Source organism: Bufo gargarizans, chromosome 5, assembly GCF_014858855.1.
Source record: "Bufo gargarizans isolate SCDJY-AF-19 chromosome 5, ASM1485885v1, whole genome shotgun sequence".
NCBI classification, from domain to species: domain Eukaryota; kingdom Metazoa; phylum Chordata; class Amphibia; order Anura; family Bufonidae; genus Bufo; species Bufo gargarizans.
Window position 1 is genome coordinate 124,224,351 of NC_058084.1, and position 24,170 is coordinate 124,248,520.

Genomic DNA, 24,170 nt, shown 5'->3' on the forward strand with positions numbered 1-24,170 from the left:
TGAGATCTGTAGCAAAATGACAGTAACATCCACAGTGACCTCCACAGCGCCCGCCCCTTTAATGCTAGGGCTACGCGACATGTGTTGCGCGACATTTTGTCTCAACAATTTTTATAATGATAGGCTATGGTGTTGCACTGCAACAGCGACACGACAGTTGCAAAAAATCTATCCAAGATGGCAGCATGTCACAGTGCAACACTATAGACTATCATTATAAAAATTGTCGCGCGACATTGGTGCAACATCAATGTCGTGCAACACATGTAGCAGTGTAGTTGTGCCCTATGTGTTGTGCAACTTATTGTTGTGCGACATGTTGTCATGAAGCCCTAGCCTAAAGCGGACTTACAGCAGTGAAGAAAAATGGCTGGGTTGTTATGGAAACCTGGAGTTAAACTGTGTGTATGTGGAGACTAAGCGCCTGCGAGCTTCTATTGGCTGATAAGGGACATGTGACAGTGTGTATGGCAGTTGGGATATGAAGAGAAAGACTTGCAGGTTTGTATTGGCTAATGCAGGTCATTTTTTTTGAATATCTTAGGAACGGTACATCCTAGAGAGCTGTGACCCCCCCCCCCCCCCCCCCAAGATTTCTTGTCAGGTAGCAAGGGATGTGTATACCAAGTTTCATTGAAATCGATGGTTGCGTTTTTGAGTGATCGCGGAACATACATACAGATATACGTCCTTCTTAATATATAATCAGCTGTACTGCAGATATAGAGTCCAGATAACTAATTTTCCTACCGACCTCTATTCCCCTGCTGTCAGTGCTCAGAGCTGCGTGCTGTCAGGATTGCTGTGCATGCGCACAGGAGTCCAGACTGTATTTCAGTGCAGCTTTAAATGCTGACAGTGCGAAAACCGGGGGCAGTAGGAAAATGAAACAGTGATCTGGACTCCTTATCTGCAGTACTACTTATGTATTACTGTAGATAATAGTCCAAAATTGGGGAGACAGATTCCCTTTAATGTCCAGATAGGTATACCTCTTTAAGTAGACCAACAGATTGTATATGAATTAATAATGTTTACAGGGCAGTCTGATTTAGTCAAAGCCAGGAATGGATCTGAAAATAATGAAGAGTATAAGACTCTCAATGCATTGCAGAGCTAATTAACGGGCACCCATAAAAGTGCATAGGACCTTATTGTACCTCCATAAGCATCTAAATTTCATATGACAGCATATAGAGGTTTTTCCCTGTCAGATTTGGTACAAATTCAACAGGAAAAAAATCCATCCTCCAAGATTGCTTCTATGAATAGTGTAGCATGCTATCACAATACAAGGTTACACAAAGTTTTACTTGTTCTTATTGTGGTTATGTTTTCCCAATTACAGTGGCCCATTCAAAATCTTCAGCATGTCTTTATAACTGCATTTTTATAAAGGTCCTACCAGCAGGATCAGCCCTATTCAATGGCCAGTTTATCTGGTAGGGTTGATCTTGATGGCCTGAGGCCAGTCCCTTGGTGCACATCAGCTTTCCAGTGCTGGCTTCTCCCCTCTGAAGTCCTAATTTTCATAAATAATGGATTATTTTTTCTTAGGAATGCTGTAACCGATTTTTACAAGACAGGTATCATTTTAATCAGCAGTATGCCGGGTTAAACAGAGTTGATCCTGCTGACACAAGATCCGCACGTTAATTCTGTGCAGATTTCTGTGCGCTTCTGCACCCAAACCGCTCCATAATTTCTAACAGAGGATTTTGGTGCGGATTTGATGTGGTTTTTCCGCAGATCTCACCCTTCATCAGAAAAGGGTGAAATCTGCAGCTAAAACCACAAACATAATTGACATGCTATGAATTTGGAGATCTGCAATGCAGGTCAATTTCCACACAGAAAAAAAATAAAAATCTGCTAAGCGTTCATACACGGGAATCTGCACAGAAAATCCACATGTAATCCGCAACGTGTGCAGGTGGCCTTAATGTGGTGAAATCACTGACAGATGACAACAATGAACTAATAGAAGGAGGTATGGAATGACCGCTTGTGAAGCGAAAGGATGATGATCCTCAATACAATATAGTCATATAGTCTCATGTAAATAACATTGCTCCCCTCCCTCCAGCATAGGGTTAATAAGCCCTGGGAGGTGTCTGGAGTGAATGCACAGCAGGCTATTATAGCGAAGTGATAAAGTACTGCCCAGTATAATGTATCTTCCCTGTACTTTAAAACTTGGCTAGCCTGCCTGCATTCACTACAGCCCCCCCCCCCCCACTTTAGGGGATTGGAAACCCCAGGCAGCCCCGTGTCCAACATTAAAAAGTAACTACACTTTTTTGAAACTTTTGATATGTCATTGGGACATACCAAAAGTGTTGATCAGTGGGGGTCCCAGCACCGAAACCCCCTCTGATCTCTAGAAGGAGGAGTCAGAAGTGCTCAGCCGAGCGCTGCTAAGGGCAATACTAAAGACGGTCTCAATCAAAAGTCTATGAGCCTGTCTTCATCACCACGCTCGGCTGAGTTCTTCAGACTACTCGTTCTAGAGATCAGGGGAAGGTCTCAGCGCTGGGACCTCCGCCGATCAACACTTTTGATATATCCCTATGATATATCAAAAGTTGAAAAAAATAAATAAATAAACCCACTGCCCACCAAGAGGCTGCGTACCCTGCCAGGAGCGCACGCCTCTGCACAGCTTCAGAATGGTGTGCTGAACAGTCCGGCAGCCCGCCCAAACCGACCAACAACAAAGCTCCTTTCTGGTATAGCTGTGCTACCTGTGCTGTTCACAACACACCCTGCGCCTATGAATGGCCCGAACAAGGCGTCTGGTGCTTGTACAGGCGTTACTGTGATCTCTGCTGGCAATATAACTTTGTGTAGTTGTGTTTATATTGATTTTTCAGTATATACATTTTGAATGTAAGGGATTTAATTGTGTTTTACTTTCCTGCGATACCTAGTACTGCACGGAATCAATAGCGGGGTACCCAAAATTCCAACACAACGCATTTTTCAAAACAGCTTTATTATATGAAATATTAATTAGACTATGTAAAAACAAATATAATACAAAATACAGTACATATAATGAGTGGAAATTAGAAAGGTATAATAAAAGGTATCATTTTAAACATAGCGCTTAAAATGGCTTATAAAACATGGTTCATTGGCTTGATTTCAAATATACATATTTACATTTTACTATAGGAATCATAAATTAACTGCATGCAAATAACAATAAAGAAAAATATATATATAGTTTAGCCAGAAGGGCTTTTACAAAAGTGGATGTACCCGTTGCAATGTATCCGTTTATGGTTTAAAAGCCAAAAGGTTTTTCTGATAATTGTAATGATACTTACAACAGTCAGAGCTTCGTTAGTTGTGACACCAGCCATGTAATACATCAGATCAACTGTGTTACATGTAATTCATCATATGTAGGTCCTACAATGACGAAACTGAAAACTAGAGTTGCAGAACATATTACAAATATCACAAAAAAATTATTGAAAAAGTTCAGGCGCGACAAAATATTTCATAGAAAAACATGCAGGTTCCCTGAATTTGATTTGATTTTAAAAAGGCATGTGGCAGCAGATTTCTACGTGTGAAACTGGATGACCTGCTTCATGTGTGCTTGGCAGCCAAAAACATTGCTGCACTGCTGAGAAAAAGAATGTTTTAATATATGCAAATGAGCTTCTGAGCAACAGGGGTGTTGTCGTTACTCCTAGAGGTTCAGCTCTGCAACTGCCGTGCCCTCTCCATTATGCATTAGGACGTTTACACTGCCTGGCCCTGTCAAAGTGCACAGGGCCAGGCAGTTGCAGAGAGAGCAGAGCCTCTAGGAGTAACGACAACACCCCCATTGCTCCTAGAGGCTCATTTGCATATATTAAAACATTTTTCTCAGCAACTTCTTATGTAGCAATACTATAATGTTATTAAGGCACACGGGCCACACAAAGGGCACCATTGAGGGCAGAATATATTGGTCCAAGTCCTAATTACCTGCTGTGTTTCATACCTCATCATCATATAGCTAAATGATCTGTTATAAAAACTGTAGACATTATAATCAATTGGCCCAACTCTGGTGCTCCCCAGTCAGAATATATTAAAAAATCAAAAGAGCATTCAGCTTATTTTAGTCATTTTCAACCTAAAATAAAAACTTTGGATAGCCTGAGAAGTGAGAAAGGATCTGTCAGGAAAGGACAAGTTCATTTTAAGATGTCGATAATTAGCGACGTGGCATTTTGGCGAAGGCTTCGCTGCAGGAACATCACAGTAAGCCATCCACACCTTCAGAGGTTAGTCGCCTGCATAAATTCTATGAGAAAGGGTCCATAAGGTCCAATCTCTGGACCACAGCTGGAGGTGCAGGAACTCCAGGACCATGGAGGAGAACACTTTTTGAATAAATCACACTAAGTTCTTCTGCCATGACAGATCCTGGATTATATTGAGGAATAAATGCTATACCTTAAAAACCTGATCATAGTATCAAAGGCCTTGATTAGCTGACCGAAGTGAAGCAACAAAAGGTACCACAGTGCCAACAGTGTATTTACTATACTAGTTCACAGTAACTAACCTGGATGTCCATTCAGATTCAGTATAATACAGGAAGATCATCTGAATGGAAGCCGTAATATTTTTTGCTGTGCCTATAGAGCCCAAAAACAAGAACATGCCATCCTGTCAAGTGCACTAAACTCAATGGGGGGGAAGGAGATTTATTAAACTCCAATGCAAGTTTTTTTAAGTATCAAAACGCTGCAAATGTTCATGCTAGCCCAGCTTTCACATAAATTTACAACTTTTTGGCTTTTTGCCTGCTTGCCACAAAAAACAAAAGTGGCCTGGGCTAAGAGGACCTAGCACACTTCTAATTTTATGCCAGACTGGCATAGATTCTACCTGCATATCTGACATACAGACGGCCAATGATGTGCCACAATCATTAAGAATTGGGTACCTTCTTAATAAATGTGGCGCTTCTGAAGCCATCGCAAAACAGTAAGGGTACAGTCACACGACCGTGTGTAATCCTTTCCGTTTTGCGGTCCGCAAATTACTTCCGTTTGTTTTCCGCATGTCTTCCGTTTTTTACGGTCCGCAAAAAAATGGAAGGAAAAAAAAAAAAGATAGAGAAAAAAAAAATATTAATTAAGACCTTCAAAAATACAGAAACCATTCTGTATGTCATCCGCAATTTGCGGATCCATTGACTTGAATGGGGCTGCGGACCGATCTGTGCGGACAATAGTAGTACAAGCTTCATATTTTTGCGGACTAGAAATGCGGAAACACGGATGCGGACAACATACTGAACGTTATCCGCACATTTTAATTTACCCATAGAAATGAATGGATCCACATCTATTCCGCAAAATGCAGAACGGATGCAGATAAAATAATACGATCGTGTGAATGTACCCTAAAACCGGCGTATAAAACGTCACACTTAAAAGGGACTGTTTTGGGAGGCGCAGTGTTCTCCGAGGCTCTTAGCAGGCACAGCGCCGTACATCATATAGAGGCTGAGCTTTGTAATACAGCTCAGCCCCACTGACTGCAACTAGGCCATGTTACTGATCTACGGTGACGTCACATGGCTTAGAAAGAGTTACCCCAGTCAATCTGATACTGATGACCTATCCTGAGATAGGTCATCAATATTAATTATCGATAACCCCTTTAATTTTCCCCAAGTTTCCAGGAAGCACTTGGGCTTTCTGACATTCTTCAGTCTTGTGACTGGGATGCATGTGGAATCAGATTCAACAGCAATAACAGTAAAAGAAGGGTGAATATACACACAATGCACCCTTGAGATAAAAATATACATTGAATACTAGTCCTACATAATAATTTAAATGTTTGCAGTTGAGAGAAGTGCGGATACACCAGTGCTCAAACACTACCATTACATAAAGTTAGGTATGGCCATATTAGTTTCGTGAATGTGATATTGCTATATCAATAATAGAAGAGTATAAATATAAATACATATCAATATGTAATTAAAATGAAGCAATAAAGCAGTACTCAGAACACAATAGGAGTCATTCCACTGACCAATGGCATGTGAAAAGGGAATATAGGCCATATTTAAAAAAAAGGCTATGTGGTTTAGGAAACTCATTTTCAGTACAATTTATAGAGGGACACCACAGAGTCCTGACCCTCATTTATTAGCGTGGGTGCGGAGCAGCTACAAGGAGCACCTTTGGGGAATCTAGCATGTCCATGCACTGCACGGACAGCCAAGTGATTTGAACGAGAAGTGTGTAATGCTTCATTTCCCCTGTGGTGGTTTTGCAGGGTTAGGCCTCATGCACACGACCATTGTTTTGGTCCGCATCCGAGAAGCAGTTTTTGTGGCTTGGATGCGGACCCATTCACTTCAATGGGGCCGCAAAAGATGGCCCTGTTCCGTGGTCCGCAAAAATTATATAACCTGTCCTATTCTTGTCCGTTTTGCGGACAAGAATAGGAAGTTATATCAATGGCTGTCCGTGCTGTTTCGCAAATGTGGGAATGCAAACGGACTCCATCCGTGTTTTGCAGATCCGCAATTTTCGGACTGCAAAACACACGACGGTCGTGTGCATGTAGCCTAAATGAACACTTGCTGCCGGATTTCTCCAGAGATTACAAGGGCCTATCAGCTTATTATTGCAGGACCTTTTTCTTGCCCACACTAGACAACTGCTTTAAAGGGAAGCCATCACCCCGAAAAAGCAGTACTATCTGCAGGCAGTATTAAAAGCAGCTGAGCAGACCGATATAGTTTTGTGGGAAAATATTTAGTAAAACTTTAAATTTATTCAATTTAAGGGTGTTCTCTAGGATTTAAAATGTCTGTCCAGAATGTAGGCGGGACTGGTTGCTACCACTTGCAGAGCTGTCTAGTAAGGTTAGGGGCTGGATCTCATTACACACTACACTCTGGCACATGCATTTACTACATATTGGTGAGTGTTCCTGTCAGGCTACTCAGCCACTATGGCATATCAAAGGCAGGATCGCATCACTACCATCTATTGTAGAGCAGTGTAGTGAGGTCCTGTCCCCACCCCCATAGGCAGCTCTGCAAGTGGAGGCAACCAGTCCTGCCCACATTCTAGGACAGGTTGCTGAAAGCCATTTGAAATAATTCCCAGAAACCCTTTAAATCTCAGATTTTTCTGAGCTCAGTTGTCCAAGTGGCCATTTTACCAGTGACTGATAGAATCCCTGTGTGTGTATATCTGTCACTGAAACTACAAGTTTTACTAAATATTTTCCCAGAAAAGTATATAATAATCTACTCAGCTCCTCCTGCTCTATAACACGCTGCCTTAGGATTTCAATGTATTTCGAGGTGACAGGTCCTCTTTAAGGGAGCCTAAGTGAGAGTAAAATAAAATAAAAAGTAATAAAACAGCAGCATAAAATAGATTCTGCTAAAAACAGAAACGACTTGGAAAAACATTATATGACAAAATACAGAGATCGAAGAGGCAGGGATTTTTTTGGCCACCATTAATACATTAAAGGGACAGTTATTTCCTTCTCACCCTGAAATGGCTGTATACTCATACCCCCTGCTATGCAAAGCTACTGACTACAGTATGGACCAGCCATACAAAGAAAGTATTTTGTATTAGGTGTGTGGATATTTTGAAGAGCATACATATGTACTACAGCGGCTGTAGATATAATTTACTTTAGTGTCCCTTTAAAACGAACACCCTTCTTTGTCATCGGTCACACGAGTACGGCATGACACCACTCACATTTGGAATTCTAGTGGTCATGCTCAATGCATTGATTGTCAGATCTCTCCATCAGGCCCACTGACCGCTTTATTTTATGTGGTTGGTTATGTCGTTTTTTATCTTTTGAATGTGGTATGAAGTAGTCAGCAGAAAGACATCTATGTTTTGTTGCCGATTGCTTTGAATTTTCTCTGTCATCCTCATTTGCCTGTCTTTCATTGGAACAGGACAATACATTTAGTCATCAGAATGAGACCATGCCAACTGGGTTCCTCATACAATGTGGACACACAATGCTGATCTAATGTATTTTAATATTTTAGGAAATAGTCTATAATATTAGACCCTTCTTGCTGGCATTAGGTTTCACTGTACTTACCTTGTGCCACTATCTGACTTCTTCCATTTGCTTACACTTGCTCTACCAGTCATTCTGTATATCCAACTTCTGCCAGCTAATTCTCTGTGTTGCTCACATTACAGATTAGGAGGAGGTGTCAGCACACATATTCTGATGCAGGGGATGAACAACTAACAGGACACTTGTCTGATTGAGATACAGCATGTGAACAAAGTACTACTCCAACTGTAAGGGTCCATTCACACGTCCGTATGTGTTTTGTGGATCCGCAAAACACAGACCCCGGCAATGTGTGTTCTGCATTTTGCAGACCGCACATCGCCGGCACTTTCATAGAAAATGCCTTTTCTTGTCCGCAATTGTGGACAAGAATAGGACAAGTTTCATTTTTTTGCAGGAATGGAAGTGCGAAATCCGCGGATGGGTGAATGGGTCCACACCTGTTCCGCAAAATTGCGGAACGGATGCGGACCCATTTTGCGGACGTGTGAATGGACCCTAAAACTGTGGATATTCAGGTGTTGTGCCACTACAAGTCACCAATCCAATTAAGCATACTTGTAGTTCCTCAACACCTGGAGAGATACATTCATCCTCTGCTACTTTCCAGCACCAGCCATATAGCAGTTCCAGAAGAGTAAGAATTCACTCATCAGTTACCTATGATACCGCATGTTTTATGCTTAATTCTCTTCCAACCACACCATATTTTGAAAGTAGTCTTCATCTGTAAACCAGAAAAGTACATCAGCAGTTCTTCTACATCATACTGAATACGCTTAGGAGCGGTTGGAATGTCTCATGAAGTGGATCAAAGAAAGATCTAGGACTCTTTCAATAAGTGCCTCTTCCACTATGTTTATATCCTAAGGTGAAAACCATAAAAGACTGTAAGAACACGTCGCAACAAAATGTACAGTTTAAAATGTCTGCATCAAATTGACATTTTTAAAGTGGCGGTCAAACTACTCCTTACAGTTGGTTGGCCATGGATGTCCTGAATATACAATATTGCATCATTTTGCAATGTACGTAAGGAATATTAAGTGTATCTCTAACTTTTACGTCTGCTGCCTTATCAAAATATTTGGCTGGACTGGATGGCATAAACTAATCTGCTAATTCTGTCACCAATATATTTCATGCTACTGTGTTATTTTTTTTATGCTCCTCCTGTAATGGGTACTTTCTTGCAGCTTTTTAAGTGTACTTTCAACAAACATTGAATAAAATCAACAGCACAAGTGAATATATAGGAGACCGCAAGCAATCATTCATAGCTTCTAGTAGAAATAATAAAGGAATAGCACAACATAGAGCCATAAGAATAGATGTTCCAGAATTGTTACTAGGGTACAAGAGGAATGCACTGCAGCTGCATATCAGCAGTGGTGACAGGTCCTCTTTAAGAGAGTCCTTTCGCCTAAAATGACCATTATACACCACAAACATCATGATATCCATTACATTCCCCATATTATAATCGTACCTTTCATATTGCTGTCCGTCGCCTATTCTCTCTTAAAAAACACTTTTATTCCATATGCCTAATCAGGTTCTGAAGGTGCCAGTCTCCACGGCGCTGTTGAAATCCAACCCCTCCCCTTTCACCCATCTGGCCCGCCCTCGGTTCTTCAGATACCATCCTCCAGTCAATGACAAATCCGGCACCTGCGCACTCCATTACTCACTAGGGCAGAGGCAGCAGAGCATTTAATGCGCATGCGCCGGCCCGTACATCCCGATCTAGCCGGCGGAAGTAAACTGCCAAAATATCGGGATGTACGGGCCGGCGCTTGCGCATTAAACGCTCTGCTGCCTCTGCCCTAGTGAGTAATGGAGTGCGCAGGTGCCGGATTTGTCATTGACTGGAGGATGGTATCTGAAGAACCGAGGGCGGGCCAGAGGGGTGAAAGGGGAGGGGTTTGATTTCAACAGCGCCGTGGAGCCTGGGCACCGGCCGCATAAACGCCGCCCCTGGGCACCTTCAGAACCTGATTAGCATATGGAATAAAAGTGTTTTTAAGAGAGAATAGGCGACGGACAGCAATATGAAAGGTACGATAGAACAGAACAGAATGGTGACTGAACGGAGGCAAACTGAGACATTCTGAACGGATCCTTTTCCATTCAGAAAGCATCAGGGCAACACTGAACTGGTTTGGACCGCTTGTGAGAGCCCTAAACGGATCTCACAAACAGAAAGCCAAAACGCCAGTGTGAAAGTAGCCTTATGTGATATTTTAAACTGCCATCTAGTGGTATAAATAAGTAAGGGCTGTTTCACACAAGCAAGTCCATTGCAGGAATCTGTGTGTAAGCCTCCGATCCTGGACTTGACATCATCATGATTTATAATGCTATGTGCCTCTGCAGCATCATACTGACATAATGTGCAGTAACACAAGATCAGTGCTAGGCTTCCTTCATGCTTTTTGTAGCTTGTAAAAATACCATGAATTTTATGGGGGGTTTTTTATGTGCAACTTTTGGGTGGCATTTTCTATACATGCATTTTTTACTTGTGTACCGTTTACATTCTTATAGAGAAGCCTATGAGAAAATGCAAGAAAAAAAAAAAAAAAAAAAAGGCGCTGACCTTATGATAGGGCAGTGATGTCGAACCTTTTAGAGGCCGAGTGCCCAAACTGCAACCCAAAACCCACTTATTTATCGTAAAGTGCCAACACGGCAATTTAACCTGAATACTATAGTTCAATAGTATATATTCCATGTACTTTATAATTTAGCCATAATAGCCTGCCTACATTCAGTGCGCTGCCTGTGCTGTTCATAGTGCACCCTGCGCTGATGAATGGCAGGAAAAGTCTAAGGCATATTGGTACACCATAGACTTTTTTCACAGTGCGGGTGCCCACAGAGAGGGCTCTGAGTGCCACCTCTGGCACCCGTGCCATAGGTTCGCCATCACTGTGATAGGGCATCAATATTGTGCACTCAGAAAACCCCTTAAAATGAAATTCCATCTGTAATAAAATTCAATCTTCTATCCATATCAAAGTAATAATAGTATTACTTTCCACGACCCCTTAAGGTCTGACATCGAATGCAATATTTGGGTTTTGGGTGTATTTTCAATCAGTGACATGAAGCGATCACTAACGAATTCTTCAAAATGTTCTACTTAGTGGTTGTCCAGCCGTTAAATTGCTGGCTCAAAAAAAAAAAAAAAAAACTGCTGCTCCAGTACCAACGCTTCCCAGGCACCTACTGCTCTCTACCTCCTGTGGGGCCCCTTGACACACAGGAATATACTGCTAAGCCATTCACTGGCAGAGGTAGGTCACTGCTGCAGCCAGTGAGTGGTCAAGAGTAGGGATGAGCGAACCCGAACTATATAGTTCGGGTTCATACCGAATTTTGGGGTGTCCGTGACACGGACCCGAACATTTTCGTAAAAGTCCGGGTTCAGTGTTCGTCGCTTTTTGAAAGGCTGCAAAGCAGCCAATCAACAAGCGTCATACTACTTGCCCCAAGAGGCCGTCACAGCCATGCCTACTATTGGCATGGCTGTGATTGGCCAGAGCACCATGTGACCCAGCCTCTATTTAAGCTGGAGTCACATAGCGCCGCCCGTCACTCTGCTCTGATCAGCATAGGGAGAGGTTGCGGCTGCGACGTTAGGGCGAGATAGGCTGATTAACTCCTCCAAAAGACTCCATCCAGTGATCGATCTGCAGCTGTGGATGATTGAACTGCTGCTATTGAACTGCTCACTGTTTTTAGGCTGCCCAGAGCGTTTTTCAGTCACTTTTTTCTGGGGTGATCGGCGGCCATTTTGTGTCTTGTGTTGCGCCAGCACAAGCTGCCACCAAGTGCATTTAACCCTCAATGGTGTGGTTGTTTTTTGGCTAAATCCTACATCAGGGTGAAGCTGTCACACCAAGTCCATTTAACCAGCAATAGTCTGTTTATTTTTTGGCCATATACTACATCAGGGGCAAGCTGCGCCTGTCACCAAGTGCATTTAACCCTCAGTAGTGTGGTTGGTCAAGCTGTCACACCAAGTGCATTTAACCATCAATAGGTGGTTATTTTTTGGCCATATCCCAGTCTAATTCTGTCAGTAAACGTATACCTGTCACCCAGCGCCTAAATACTAGGCCTCAAGTTTATATCCAGCTAAATCTGTCGTTACTGGTGTACTGTTGTGGCTGGTCAAGTTATTTAGTGTCCGTCAAAGCACAGTTTTTGTTCTGGGTTGAAATACAATTCCCAATTAGCAATTTCCTAATTTAGTGGTTTCTGCTGTATCAGAGCTATTTGAAATCTATCCCTAAAGGGTATATCAGATTCAAGGTGCACATAGGGTCATTCTGAATAACTTCACACACATGCTACTGTGCATTTCCAAGTCATATTCTGTCAGTAACCTATACCTGTCACCCAGCGCCTAAAGAATAGGCCTCAAATTTATAGTCAGCTAAATCTGTCGTTACTGCTGTACTGTTGTGGCTGGTCAAGTTATTTAGTGTCCGTCAAAGCACATTTTTTGTTCTGGGTTGAAATACAATTCCCAATTTAGCAATTTCCTAATTTAGTGGTTTCTGCTGTATCAGGCCTACTTTAAATACATCCCTAAAGGGTATATCAGAATCAAGGTGCTGATAGGGTCATTCTGAATAACTTCACACACACGCTACTGTGCATATCCCAGTCTAATTCTGTCCGTAAACGTATACCTGTCACCCAGCGCCTAAATACTAGGCCTCAAATTCATAGTCAGCTAAATCTGTGGTTACTGCTGTGCCTGTATTAGTGTAATACGGTACCTAAATAGATAGCCAGATAGTGTTAGGTGTCTGTAAAAAAAAAGGCCTGAAATTGAATTCAATACATTGGGCCAAATAATATTTTTGTTGTTGTGGTGAACGATAACAATGAGGAAAACATCTAGTAAGGGACGCGGACGTGGACATGGTCGTGGTGGTGTTAGTGGACCCTCTGGTGCTGGGAGAGGACGTGGCCGTTCTGCCACATCCACACGTCCTAGTGTACCAACTACCTCAGGTCCCAGTAGCCGCCAGAATTTACAGCGATATATGGTGGGGCCCAATGCCGTTCTAAGGATGGTAAGGCCTGAGCAGGTACAGGCATTAGTCAATTGGGTGGGCAACAGTGGATCCAGCACGTTCACATTATCTCCCACCCAGTCTTCTGCAGAAAGCGCACAGATGGCGCCTGAAAACCAACCCCATCAGTCTGTCACATTACCCCCATGCATATCAGGGAAACTGTCTGAGCCTCAAGTTCTGCAGCAGTCTCTTATGCTGTTTGAAGACTCTGCTGGCAGGGTTTCCCAAGGGCATCCACCTAGCCCTTCCCCAGCGGTGGAAGACATAGAATGCACTGACGCACAACCACTTATGTTTCCTGATGATGAGGACATGGGAATACCACCTCAGCAAGTCTCTGATGATGACGAAACACAGGTGCCAACTGCTGCGTCTTTCTGCAGTGTGCAGACTGAATAGGAGGTCAGGGATCAAGACTGGGTGGAAGACGATGCAGGGGACGATGAGGTCCTAGACCCCACATGGAATGAAGGTCGTGCCACTGACTTTCACAGTTCGGAGGAAGAGGCAGTGGTGAGACCGAGCCAACAGCGTAGCAAAAGAGGGAGCAGTGGGCAAAAGCAGAACACCCGCCGCCAAGAGACTCCGCCTGCTACTGACCGCCGCCATCTGGGACCGAGCACCCCAAAGGCAGCTTCAAGGAGTTCCCTGGCATGGCACTTCTTCAAACAATGTGCTGGCGACAAGACCCGAGTGGTTTGCATGCTGTGCCATCAGAGCCTGAAGCGAGGCATTAACATTCTGAACCTTAGCACAACCTGCATGACCAGGCACCTGCATGCAAAGCATGAACTGCAGTGGAGTAAACACCTTAAAAACAAGGAAGTCACTCAGGCTCCCCCTGCTACCTCTTCTGCTGCTGCCGCCTCGGCCTCTTCCTCCGCCTCTGGAGGAACGTTGGCACCTGCCGCCCAGCAAACAGGGGATGTACCACCAACACCACCACCTCCGTCACCAAGCATCTCAACCATGTCACACGGCAGCGTTCAGCTCTCCATCTCACAAACATTTGAGAGAAAGCGTAAATTCCCACCTAGCCACCCTCGATCTCTGGCCCTGAATGCCAGCATTTCTAAACTACTGGCCTATGAAATGCTGTCATTTAGGCTGGTGGACACAGACAGCTTCAAACAGCTCATGTCGCTTGCTGTCCCACAGTATGTTGTTCCTAGCCGGCACTACTTCTCCAAGAGAGCCGTGCCTTCCCTGCACAACCAAGTATCCGATAAAATCAAGTGTGCACTGCGCAACGCCATCTGTGGCAAGGTCCACCTAACCACAGATACGTGGACCAGTAAGCACGGCCAGGGACGCTATATCTCCCTAACTGCACACTGGGTAAATGTAGTGGCAGCTGGGCCCCAGGCGGAGAGCTGTTTGGCGCACGTCCTTCCGCCGCCAAGGATCGCAGGGCAACATTCTTTGCCTCCTGTTGCCACCCCCTCCTTCTCGGCTTCCTCCTCCTCTTCTTCCACCTGCTCATCCAGTCAGCCACACACCTTCACCACCAACTTCAGCACAGCCCGGGGTAAACGTCAGCAGGCCATTCTGAAACTCATATGTTTGGGAGACAGGCCCCACACCGCACAGGAGTTGTGGCGGGGTATAGAACAACAGACCGACGAGTGGTTGCTGCCAGTGAGCCTCAAGCCCGGCCTGGTGGTGTGCGATAATGGGCGAAATCTCGTTGCAGCTCTGGGACTAGCCGGTTTGACGCACATCCCTTGCTTGGCGCATGTGCTGAATTTGGTGGTGCAGAAGTTCATTCACAACTACCCCGACATGTCAGAGCTGCTGCATAAAGTGCAGGCCGTCTGTTCGCGCTTCCGGCGTTCACATCCTGCCGCTGCTCGCCTATCTGCGCTACAGCGTAACTTCGGCCTTCCCGCTCACCGCCTCATATGCGACGTGCCCACCAGGTGGAACTCCACCTTGCACATGCTGGACAGACTGTGCGAGCAGCAGCAGGCCATAGTGGAGTTTCAGCTGCAGCACGCACGGGTCAGTCGCACTACGGAACAGCACCACTTCACCACCAATGACTGGGCCTCCATGCGAGACCTGTGTGCCCTGTTGCGCTGTTTCGAGTACTCCACCAACATGGCCAGTGGCAATGACGCCGTTATCAGCGTTACAATACCACTTCTATGTCTCCTTGAGAAAACACTTAGGGCGATGATGGAACAGGAGGTGGCCCAGGAGGAGGAGGAGGAAGAGGGGTCATTTTTAGCACTTTCAGGCCAGTCTCTTCGAAGTGACTCAGAGGGAGTTTTTTTGCAACAGCAGAGGCCAGGTACAAATGTGGCCAACCAGGGCCCACTACTGGAGGACGAGGAGGAGGATGAGGATGAAGCATGGTCACAGCGGGGTGGCACCCAACACAGCTCGGGCCCATCACTGGTGCGTGGCTGGGGGGAAAGGCAGGATGATGACGATACGCCTCCCACAGAGGACAGCTTGTCCTTACCCCTGGGCAGCCTGGCACACATGAGCGACTACATGCTGCAGTGCCTGCGCAACGACAGCAGAGTTGCCCACATTTTAACCTGTGCGGACTACTGGGTTGCCACCCTGCTGGATCCACGCTACAAAGACAATGTGCCCACCTTACTTCCTGCACTGGAGCGTGATAGGAAGATGCACGAGTACAAGCGCACGTTGGTAGACTCGCTACTGAGAGCATTCCCAAATGTCACAGGGGAACAAGTGGAAGCCCAAGGCCAAGGCAGAGGAGGAGCAAGAGGTCGCCAAGGCAGCTGTGTCACGGCCAGCTCCTCTGAGGGCAGGGTTAGCATGGCAGAGATGTGGAAAAGTTTTGTCAACACGCCACAGCTAACTGCACCACCACCTGATACGCAACGTGTTAGCAGGAGGCAACATTTCACTAACATGGTGGAACAGTACGTGTGCACACCCCTCCACGTTCTGACTGATGGTTCGGCCCCATTCAACTTCTGGGTCTCTAAATTGTCCACGTGGCCAGAGCTAGCCTTTTATGCCTTGGAGGTGCTGGCCTGCCCGACGGCCAGCGTTTTGTCTGAACGTGTATTCAGCACGGCAGGGGGCGTCATTACAGACAAACGCAGCCGCCTGTCTACAGCCAATGTGGACAAGCTGACGTTCATAAAAATGAACCAGGCATGGATCCCACAGGACCTGTCCATCCCTTGTGCAGATTAGACATTAACTACCTCCCCTTAACCATATATTATTGTACTCCAGGGCACTTCCTCATTCAATCCTATTTTTATTTTCATTTTACCATTATATTGCGAGGCTACCCAAAGTTGAATGAACCTCTCCTCTGTCTGGGTGCCGGGGCCTAAATATATGCCAATGGACTGTTCCATTGTTGGGTGACGTGAAGCCTGATTCTCTGCTATGACATGCAGACTAATTCTCTGCTGACATGAAGCCAGATTCTCTGTTACGGGACCTCTCTCCTCTGCCTGGGTGCCGGGGCCTAAATATCTGAGAATGGACTGTTCCAGTGGTGGGTGACGTGAAGCCAGATTCTCTGCTATGGGACCTCTCTCCAATTGATATTGGTTAATTTTTATTTATTTTATTTTTATTCATTTCCCTATCCACATTTGTTTGCAGGGGATTTACCTACATGTTGCTGCCTTTTGCAGCCTTCTAGCTCTTTCCTGGGCTGTTTTACAGCCTTTTTAGTGCCGAAAAGTTTGGGTCCCCATTGACTTCAATGGGGTTCGGGTTCGGGACGAAGTTCGGATCAGGTTCGGATCCCGAACCCAAACATTTCCGGGAAGTTCGGCCGAACTTCTCGAACCCGAACATCCAGGTGTCCGCTCAACTCTAGTCAAGAGATCATAATATAACATGACTTTACCAGCTAAGGCTACTTTCACACTAGCGTTCGGGCGGATCCGTTCTGAACGGATCCGCTCATAATAATGCAGACGGAGGCTCCGTTCAGAACGGATCCGTCTGCATTATATTAGCAAAAAAAAGCTAAGTGTGAAAATAGCCTGGGACGGATCCGTCCAGACTTTCAATGTAAAGTCAATGGGGGACGGATCCGCTTGAAGATTGAGCCACATTGTGGCATCTTCAAACGGATCCGTCCCCATTGACTTACATTGAAAGTCTGGACGGATCCGCACGCCTCCGAACGGCCAGGCGGACACACGAACGCTGCAAGCAGCGTTCAGCTGTCCGCCTGTCCGTGCGGAGGCGAGCGGAGCGGAGGCTGAACGCCGCCAGACTGATGCAGTCTGAGCGGATCCGCCTCCATTCAGACTGCATCAGGGCTGGACGGCTGCGTTCGGGTCCGCTCGTGAGCTCCTTCAAACGGAGCTCACGAACGGAAACCCGAACGCTAGTGTGAAAGTAGCCTAAGGCTCTGTTCACACTGCATTTCCCTTGGACATTTGCTGTATACGCCAGGGAACTTCCGAGACTTATGAGCTGAGGCCTGACATAGGCCACGGCATGGCACACAGCAGCATATGTCATAGGCCACACAAACCACCCTGATGGAGACCAAAAGGACACTCTTTTGGCCTCCATCTTTTGTGTCTATGGGTAAGTGGAGGGATGTGTGATGTGAACAGAACCCAAGACAGTTAATCACACAAATGCCAACAACTAATGCCAACCTGTGATATAAAAGTAGACAACAAGCAGGAAACATGAATGCGTATTCTGTTACTCACAATGTAGTTTTCATAGTATATTGAGTGTCTGGCATGAAGATGCTTGAGGAAACTTGAGTTGTAACTGGAGTCTCCTCCTGGCATCAGGTGACAGATCGGACATCTCTAAGAAAATGATGATGGAATTGGTAGTGTCGTTAGCGCATACAAGGCCTGAAGCAAACAAACATCTACAAAAACATTATATGAGGTGTGCATATAATGCATAGTTTTAATTTTTTCATTTAAATCATGAAATCTAATCTTTATGGTTTAGAGCGTTGCGTCACTGCAGCCTGTGTACAGTCCGTTCAGGCCATACCACTTCCTGCCCTTAATACAGTCGCAGACAACGGCCTCTGCTGATACATCAGTCCAGATCACTGCAGGAGCCCGGTACTGCTTAAGGCCTCTTTCACACTACCATTTTTTTTTTTTTTAGTTTTGCGGGCCGTTTTTTGCGTTCAGTATACGGAACCATTTATTTCAATGGGTCGGCAAAAACAACAGAAGGTACTCCGTGTGCATTCCGTTTCCGTATTTCCGTTCAAAGATAGAACATGTCCTATTATTGCCCACAAATCACGTTCCGTGGCTCCCTTCAAGTCAATGGGTCAGCAAAAAAAAAAAAAACGGAACACATACGAAAATGCATCCGTATGTCTTCCGTATCCGTTCCATTTTTGCGGAACCATCTATTGAAAATGTTATGCCCAGGCCAATTTTTTCTATGTAATTACTGTATACTGTATATGCCATATGGAAAAACGGAACGGAAACAGAAACACAATGGAAACAAAAAAAAAAAACGGAACAACGGATCCATGAAAAACTGACCGCAAAACACTGAAATAGCCATATGGTAGCGTGAAAGAGGCATTACTCTTCACCATTTGGTTACTTAACATAGATTACCTTTACTTGCTGTCATTCAATCGGAACTTATACTTTCAAATAAGAAAACGGTCTTGGTCACGTAATGAACACGCATGCGCACATGACCAGGACATGCACACTCAAATTCCATGACAATTACTGGGCGATGAGGAAAGAAATGAGCAAACTCACCCAATCATTTACTCATCTCCCATAGAATATAATGTGCGGCCACCAGTAGTAGGACATGACGAGGAGTAAATGCTGAGTGGGCCATCGTTCATATAGACCGTTATTTGAGCACAATAGGTGCCATATATATCAGTCTATACATTTTACCAGAAGAACTGAGATGGAAAAAAATAAGATACATGTAATTCTCATGAACGGAACACAAACCTATGATATAATCCGGCAATCCACTGCCTTTTATATACTGTAATAAAACTCCTTACCACCAGCCGGCTCTCTGAAGAGTGATAGGTGAAGCAGTGCTGTATGAGGCCGTCTTCCTCTAGATGTACAGGACAGAAAGGACAAGCATACGTGTCTTCTCTAGAAAGCAAAAGAGCAAATAAATTATGAACGTTAAGCAAACCCCCTTTTCTTCACATAAACCCTTTACCACTTTGCAGTCTATTTCTGTGCATGGTCCTAACAATGTAAACCAGGCAACGTATGGGGCGGGATGGCATAATCACAACTATACTTTGTGCTGTGGTTGGCCATATATTCTCTCAAAAGTCCCTAGTGTACCCAGGAGCCAGTGTGACAGGATTTCCGGAAGGCAATGCGTCTGTGATGCCCACCTGTCTTCTCCAGTGCTGCTACCCGAGAGAGGAAGAGTTAGATGGTGACTGACATGGTACGTGGGGTCAGATAAGCACATTGTATTACAGCAGCACTCTGACTGCGAGATGCGTAGGTGGCTGCTCTAGCTGGCGAATTTGTCTGGGCACTCCACTGGCTGGCACACTGTTAGAGTCCATTCACACGTCCGTGTATGTGTCTGCACCCGTTCTGCAATTCTGCGGAAGGGGTGCGGACCCATTTATTCTCTATGGGGCAGGAATGGATGCGGACAGCACACAGTGTGCTGTCCGCATCTGCATTTCCGGAGCGCGCCCCCAATCTTCCAGTCCGCAGCTCAGGAAAAAAAATAGAACATGTCCTATTCTTGTCCGCAATTGCGGACAAGAATAGGCAGTTCTATGGGGGTGTCGGCCAGGTGCATTGCGGATCCGCAATACACTACAGACGTGTGAATGGACCCTTGAATTGCTATAGAAGTATGTTTGCTGTAGGTGCAGCTAAAGGGTACAGTTATAACCAGAGTTTATTTGAGACATATGGCAGGATGCTAAGTGGCAAGGCACACATGTGAAAACTTTGCCATTAAAGATTTTACATTAAAAGGCATCTAAATGTCAACTGTTCTCAAACACACAATATATTTAAATCGCACAACGTTTGCTGTTAGGTCACACATTTTTCAGTTATTTTTTCTTTATAAACTCCCAAGTTAAAACTCGATTTAAATAAGGGCATGACACAAAGATCACGCCATGCCACCTCACAAAGAAACATACCTGGACATGGTCCCGCCCAATTCTTCAAGCGGTCCATACTTTTTAATATACTGCTGACACATATTTAAGTGCGCTCTCATTTCACTCAGGCATATCTAAAAGGTAAAACACAAGTTGGTTGGTAGGCTACAATGAATCGAATATAAAATTCTAACACAATGAAGTAGGAAGTGAACATAACGCCTATGAGGCTCTATTCACATGGACATGTCACATGTGTTAGGACAAATCCATTGTGATCTGTCTTTGGTTGAAGTCCCCTGATTTATAATGGCTCTGTCAAATTTTCTTTATGAATACTATAGTGCTGTATAAAATGATGTCAGAGGCGGAAAACCTGCACTGATTACATCTAGATTAGAAAACTACTGCTAACATAATGCTGCCCCCTGGGTGCGGTGTCTGGTATTACAGCACAGTCTCATTCCGACAGTATGAATGTAATGCTGCCATCCAGGTGAATAGTGCTGCCCACCCACATTCAAAGTAAAGGGGTTACAGGTCATTGAGCTCTGTGTGCGGCTGATGTCATGATGTACGTACATGCAACGAAAGGAGTTTTTAAAGGAAGATGGTGGTAGTTTGGCACCGCCAAAGTTCAGCATCCAGTAGGAAGAGGATTCATGAAGAAAGAATATTCTTAAAGGGAATCTGTCACCTAGTTTTAGCCTATAGAGCTGCGGACATGCACGGATAGATCTCTGCTAGCATGTCCGCAATATACCTGTCCCATAGCTCGGAGTGGTTTTATTTGGTTTAAAAAATGATTAGCCAAAAATGATATGTAAATTAGCCAAGTAAGGTGCCCAAGGCATGTGTACTTACGGTTAAGGAGCCCAGCACCGCCTGCATCTCCTCCTTATTCACAGTTACAGTGCCGTAATCTTACAATGCGCGAGCTAGCGCATACTCAGTTCATTCACTGAGGCTGATGCCAGCAAAGGGAACGAACACTTAGCCGGCACTGTGCATGCGCTAGCTCGCGCATCACGAGATTATGGCACTGTAACTTTGTGAGCAAGGAGGAGATTCCGGGATGCAGGCGGTGCTGGGCTCCTTAACCGTAAGTAACCACGCCTTGGGCACCTTACTTGGATAATTTACATATACATATAAAAAAATAAAAATTAAACCAAATAAAATCACTCAGAGCTATGGGACAGGTATATTGCGGACATGCTAGCAGAGATCTATCCGTGCATGTCCGCAGCTCTATAGGGTAAAACTAGGTGACAGAATCCCTTTAATTTTTAATATATAGACCAATGCACTTCATCTCGTCTACAATAAACCTACATATACAAAGTCTAAAGGATTATTCCCATCTCAGGGGTTAGGCTACTTTCACACTTGCGCCAGAGGATTCCAGAAGGCAGTTCAGTCGCCAGAACTGCCTGCAGGATCCGGCAATCTGGACGCAAACGGATGCATTGGTCAGACGGATGCGGATCAGTCTGACAAATGCATTGCAATACCGGATCAGTCTTTCCGGTTGTCATCCGGAAAAGTCAATGGGGCTGAGCTGCAATACCAAGCACTGCCACTATGCGATGTACGGCGCTGTCCTTGGAAAGCTTCCAGGAGTCTGCATTGCTCATCAGAGCTCCGGTGAGCGCAACTGCTCCCTGAAACAGCTGATCGGTGGGGGTGCCAGGACTCGGACCCCTGCTGATGTGATAATGATGACCTATTCTGAGGATAGGTCATTATTATTTTCTGGATGAACCCATTAAGGAAATGGGCGAGCTTGCTGTGCACCGCTGTTTCTGTAGCTGCCACAGCAGTGAATGGGAGATACGCGAATTGTGTAGCTCAGGCATTTCTTTAACTCCACACATCCCAAGCCATTGCTTACTCAGGTTGTGCCCATCTCAGACATGTGCCCGTACACATTAGATGTTCGGCTGACATAATTCTAATCTGCTTTCAACTCCCCCAGATGGCAGATGCCGGGGGAGACAAGGATCAGGCTGTTGGATTTTAACATACCCAATCCTTTTGCTTTCAGGGGAGATAAGAAGTTGGAAGAGATGTCTAGAAGTCGATTACCCCCTAATGAGAACACATGCATGCTTGACTAGGCGAGTATTTGTATCAGGGCGTTGGGAGAGATAGGGAGGAGTATGAGGAGCTGGTCACACGGGTGCTCATCTGACAACTATTCGTGACTCTACTGTAAGCACGTACACTCAGCTATGCATGAATATTTATATCAATGGGGGAGGGGAATAAGCCAGTGACGGACCCTCTGGCAGTGACTTATCTTCCTTGGGAACAACAAAGGATTGAGCATATAGAAATCCAACATGCCAGATGCCACTTTCCTCTGATTTCTTCCATCGGAGGATATTCTGGGGGCCACCACACATGACACTGTGGGCCAATCCCTCTGGAATTGTAGCTTTTTGGCTGACTTTTAACTAATCTGTATGGGCTTAAAGGGGATGAATGTTTTATATTGATGACCTATCCTCAGGATAGGTCATCAATATCAGATCGGTGGGGGTCCGACTCCCGCCAGCCAGCTTTTTGAAGAGAATGCAGTGCTCATACGAGCTCTGTGTTCTCCTCAGTGTTTACCTGTCCGCAGTTGCAATTGCACTGGAGAGCAGGTGTAATTACAACTATGGCGTCTCCATTCACTAGAACAGGAAGGAGCCGTCCGATAGAAGTGAACGGGGACGCCATAGTCGTAATTACAGTACATCTGCTCTCCACCGCAACAGCGAACAGTGAAGAGAAGGCAGAGCTCTTATAAGTTCTCTTCAAACAGCTGATCGGCGGGATAGGTCATGAATATAAAAAAGCAGACAACCCCTTTAAGTGAACTCAATTTAAGTGAATTCAACTAAGTTTCGATGCTCAAGGAGACCTTGATGAGGACCTGCGTTTCAGCTATACGGTTTATTATGTTGCAGCGTACCCGTTCACTGACTGCGGTAAATACAGCATGCTGTACACTCTTTGGGAGCTTGCACATGGCACTAATACGACAGCTGCAGTCTATGGGAGTTCCGGGAGAGAATCAACGGCTGTTTTCTGGGCTCCTTCTGTAAATCCCATAGACCTTGCAGTCAGCAGGTAGATCCTCCATAAATTGTCAAATGGCAGTAATGGGACCCCCATGCACCCCATAGGCGAGGGTCCCTGTGGGAGACACACTTATCACACATTGATGGCGCATCCTGTGTATAAATGTATATATGGGAATGCCCCTTTAACTGCCTGGTGCAAAGCATATTACAAGTTATACTTGTCTTTGTGCATTTCAGGTAGTTGTTATTTTACCAAACAATTTGCTCTTGCTTGTGTATATTATGGGGATTCCCCACAGTAGACGTTTACCATTTATCTAGGTCTAAGGGGTTGTAAGAAAGAGCCGAGCACTGTACCATCAACCCCATGGACATTAAATGGAGCGGTGCCATGCTCAAATGCCACTCCATTCAAACTCCTCCTCACTGCAACTGTACAGTGACAGGGAACCCCGTTCTAGTGCCCCAACGATCAGACATTTATCATATATCCTGTGCACCGGTAAAAAAAAGTAAAAAAAAAGTTAATTGTGAGAAAGGTTTCTAACAATGTACCTGGTCTTTTCCTCGAACACGTCCTACTTTCGACGTCGGCAGAGTGCAGCTGTTTTTGTGGCATTCTCTGGGCCTGCTCATACTTGTGGAGGGCAATCTCAACCGATTTGTGTATGAATCCATCCTTGCTGATCACATACACCCATACATGCGGATTGTCTTCCCTGGGGCAGATGGGATCTTCCAGCAACACAATGTGACATGTCACACGTCTAGAAATGTCTGGCATTGGTTGGAAGAGCATGATCAAGACTTCCA

At 45.0% G+C, this 24,170-nt stretch overlaps 1 protein-coding gene and 1 pseudogene across 1 annotated transcript in view; both read right to left on the minus strand.

The window, feature by feature from the left end:
* The window catches only part of LOC122939337, a 37,644-nt pseudogene extending 29,470 nt beyond the window's left edge, over nt 1-8,174 (minus strand).
* Nucleotides 8,175-8,860: 686 nt separating this feature from the next.
* Nucleotides 8,861-24,170, minus strand: part of LOC122938672 (E3 ubiquitin-protein ligase RNF125-like) — a 46,806-nt gene continuing 31,496 nt past the window's right edge. The window contains exons 3-6 of the mRNA XM_044294359.1: nt 20,323-20,417; nt 19,189-19,288; nt 17,879-17,983; nt 8,861-8,969 (exon numbers count right to left, since the gene is read on the minus strand). Coding sequence (XP_044150294.1) covers nt 8,883-8,969; nt 17,879-17,983; nt 19,189-19,288; nt 20,323-20,417 — 387 coding nt within the window. The 3' untranslated portion in view covers nt 8,861-8,882. The remainder of the gene's footprint in view (nt 8,970-17,878; nt 17,984-19,188; nt 19,289-20,322; nt 20,418-24,170) is intronic.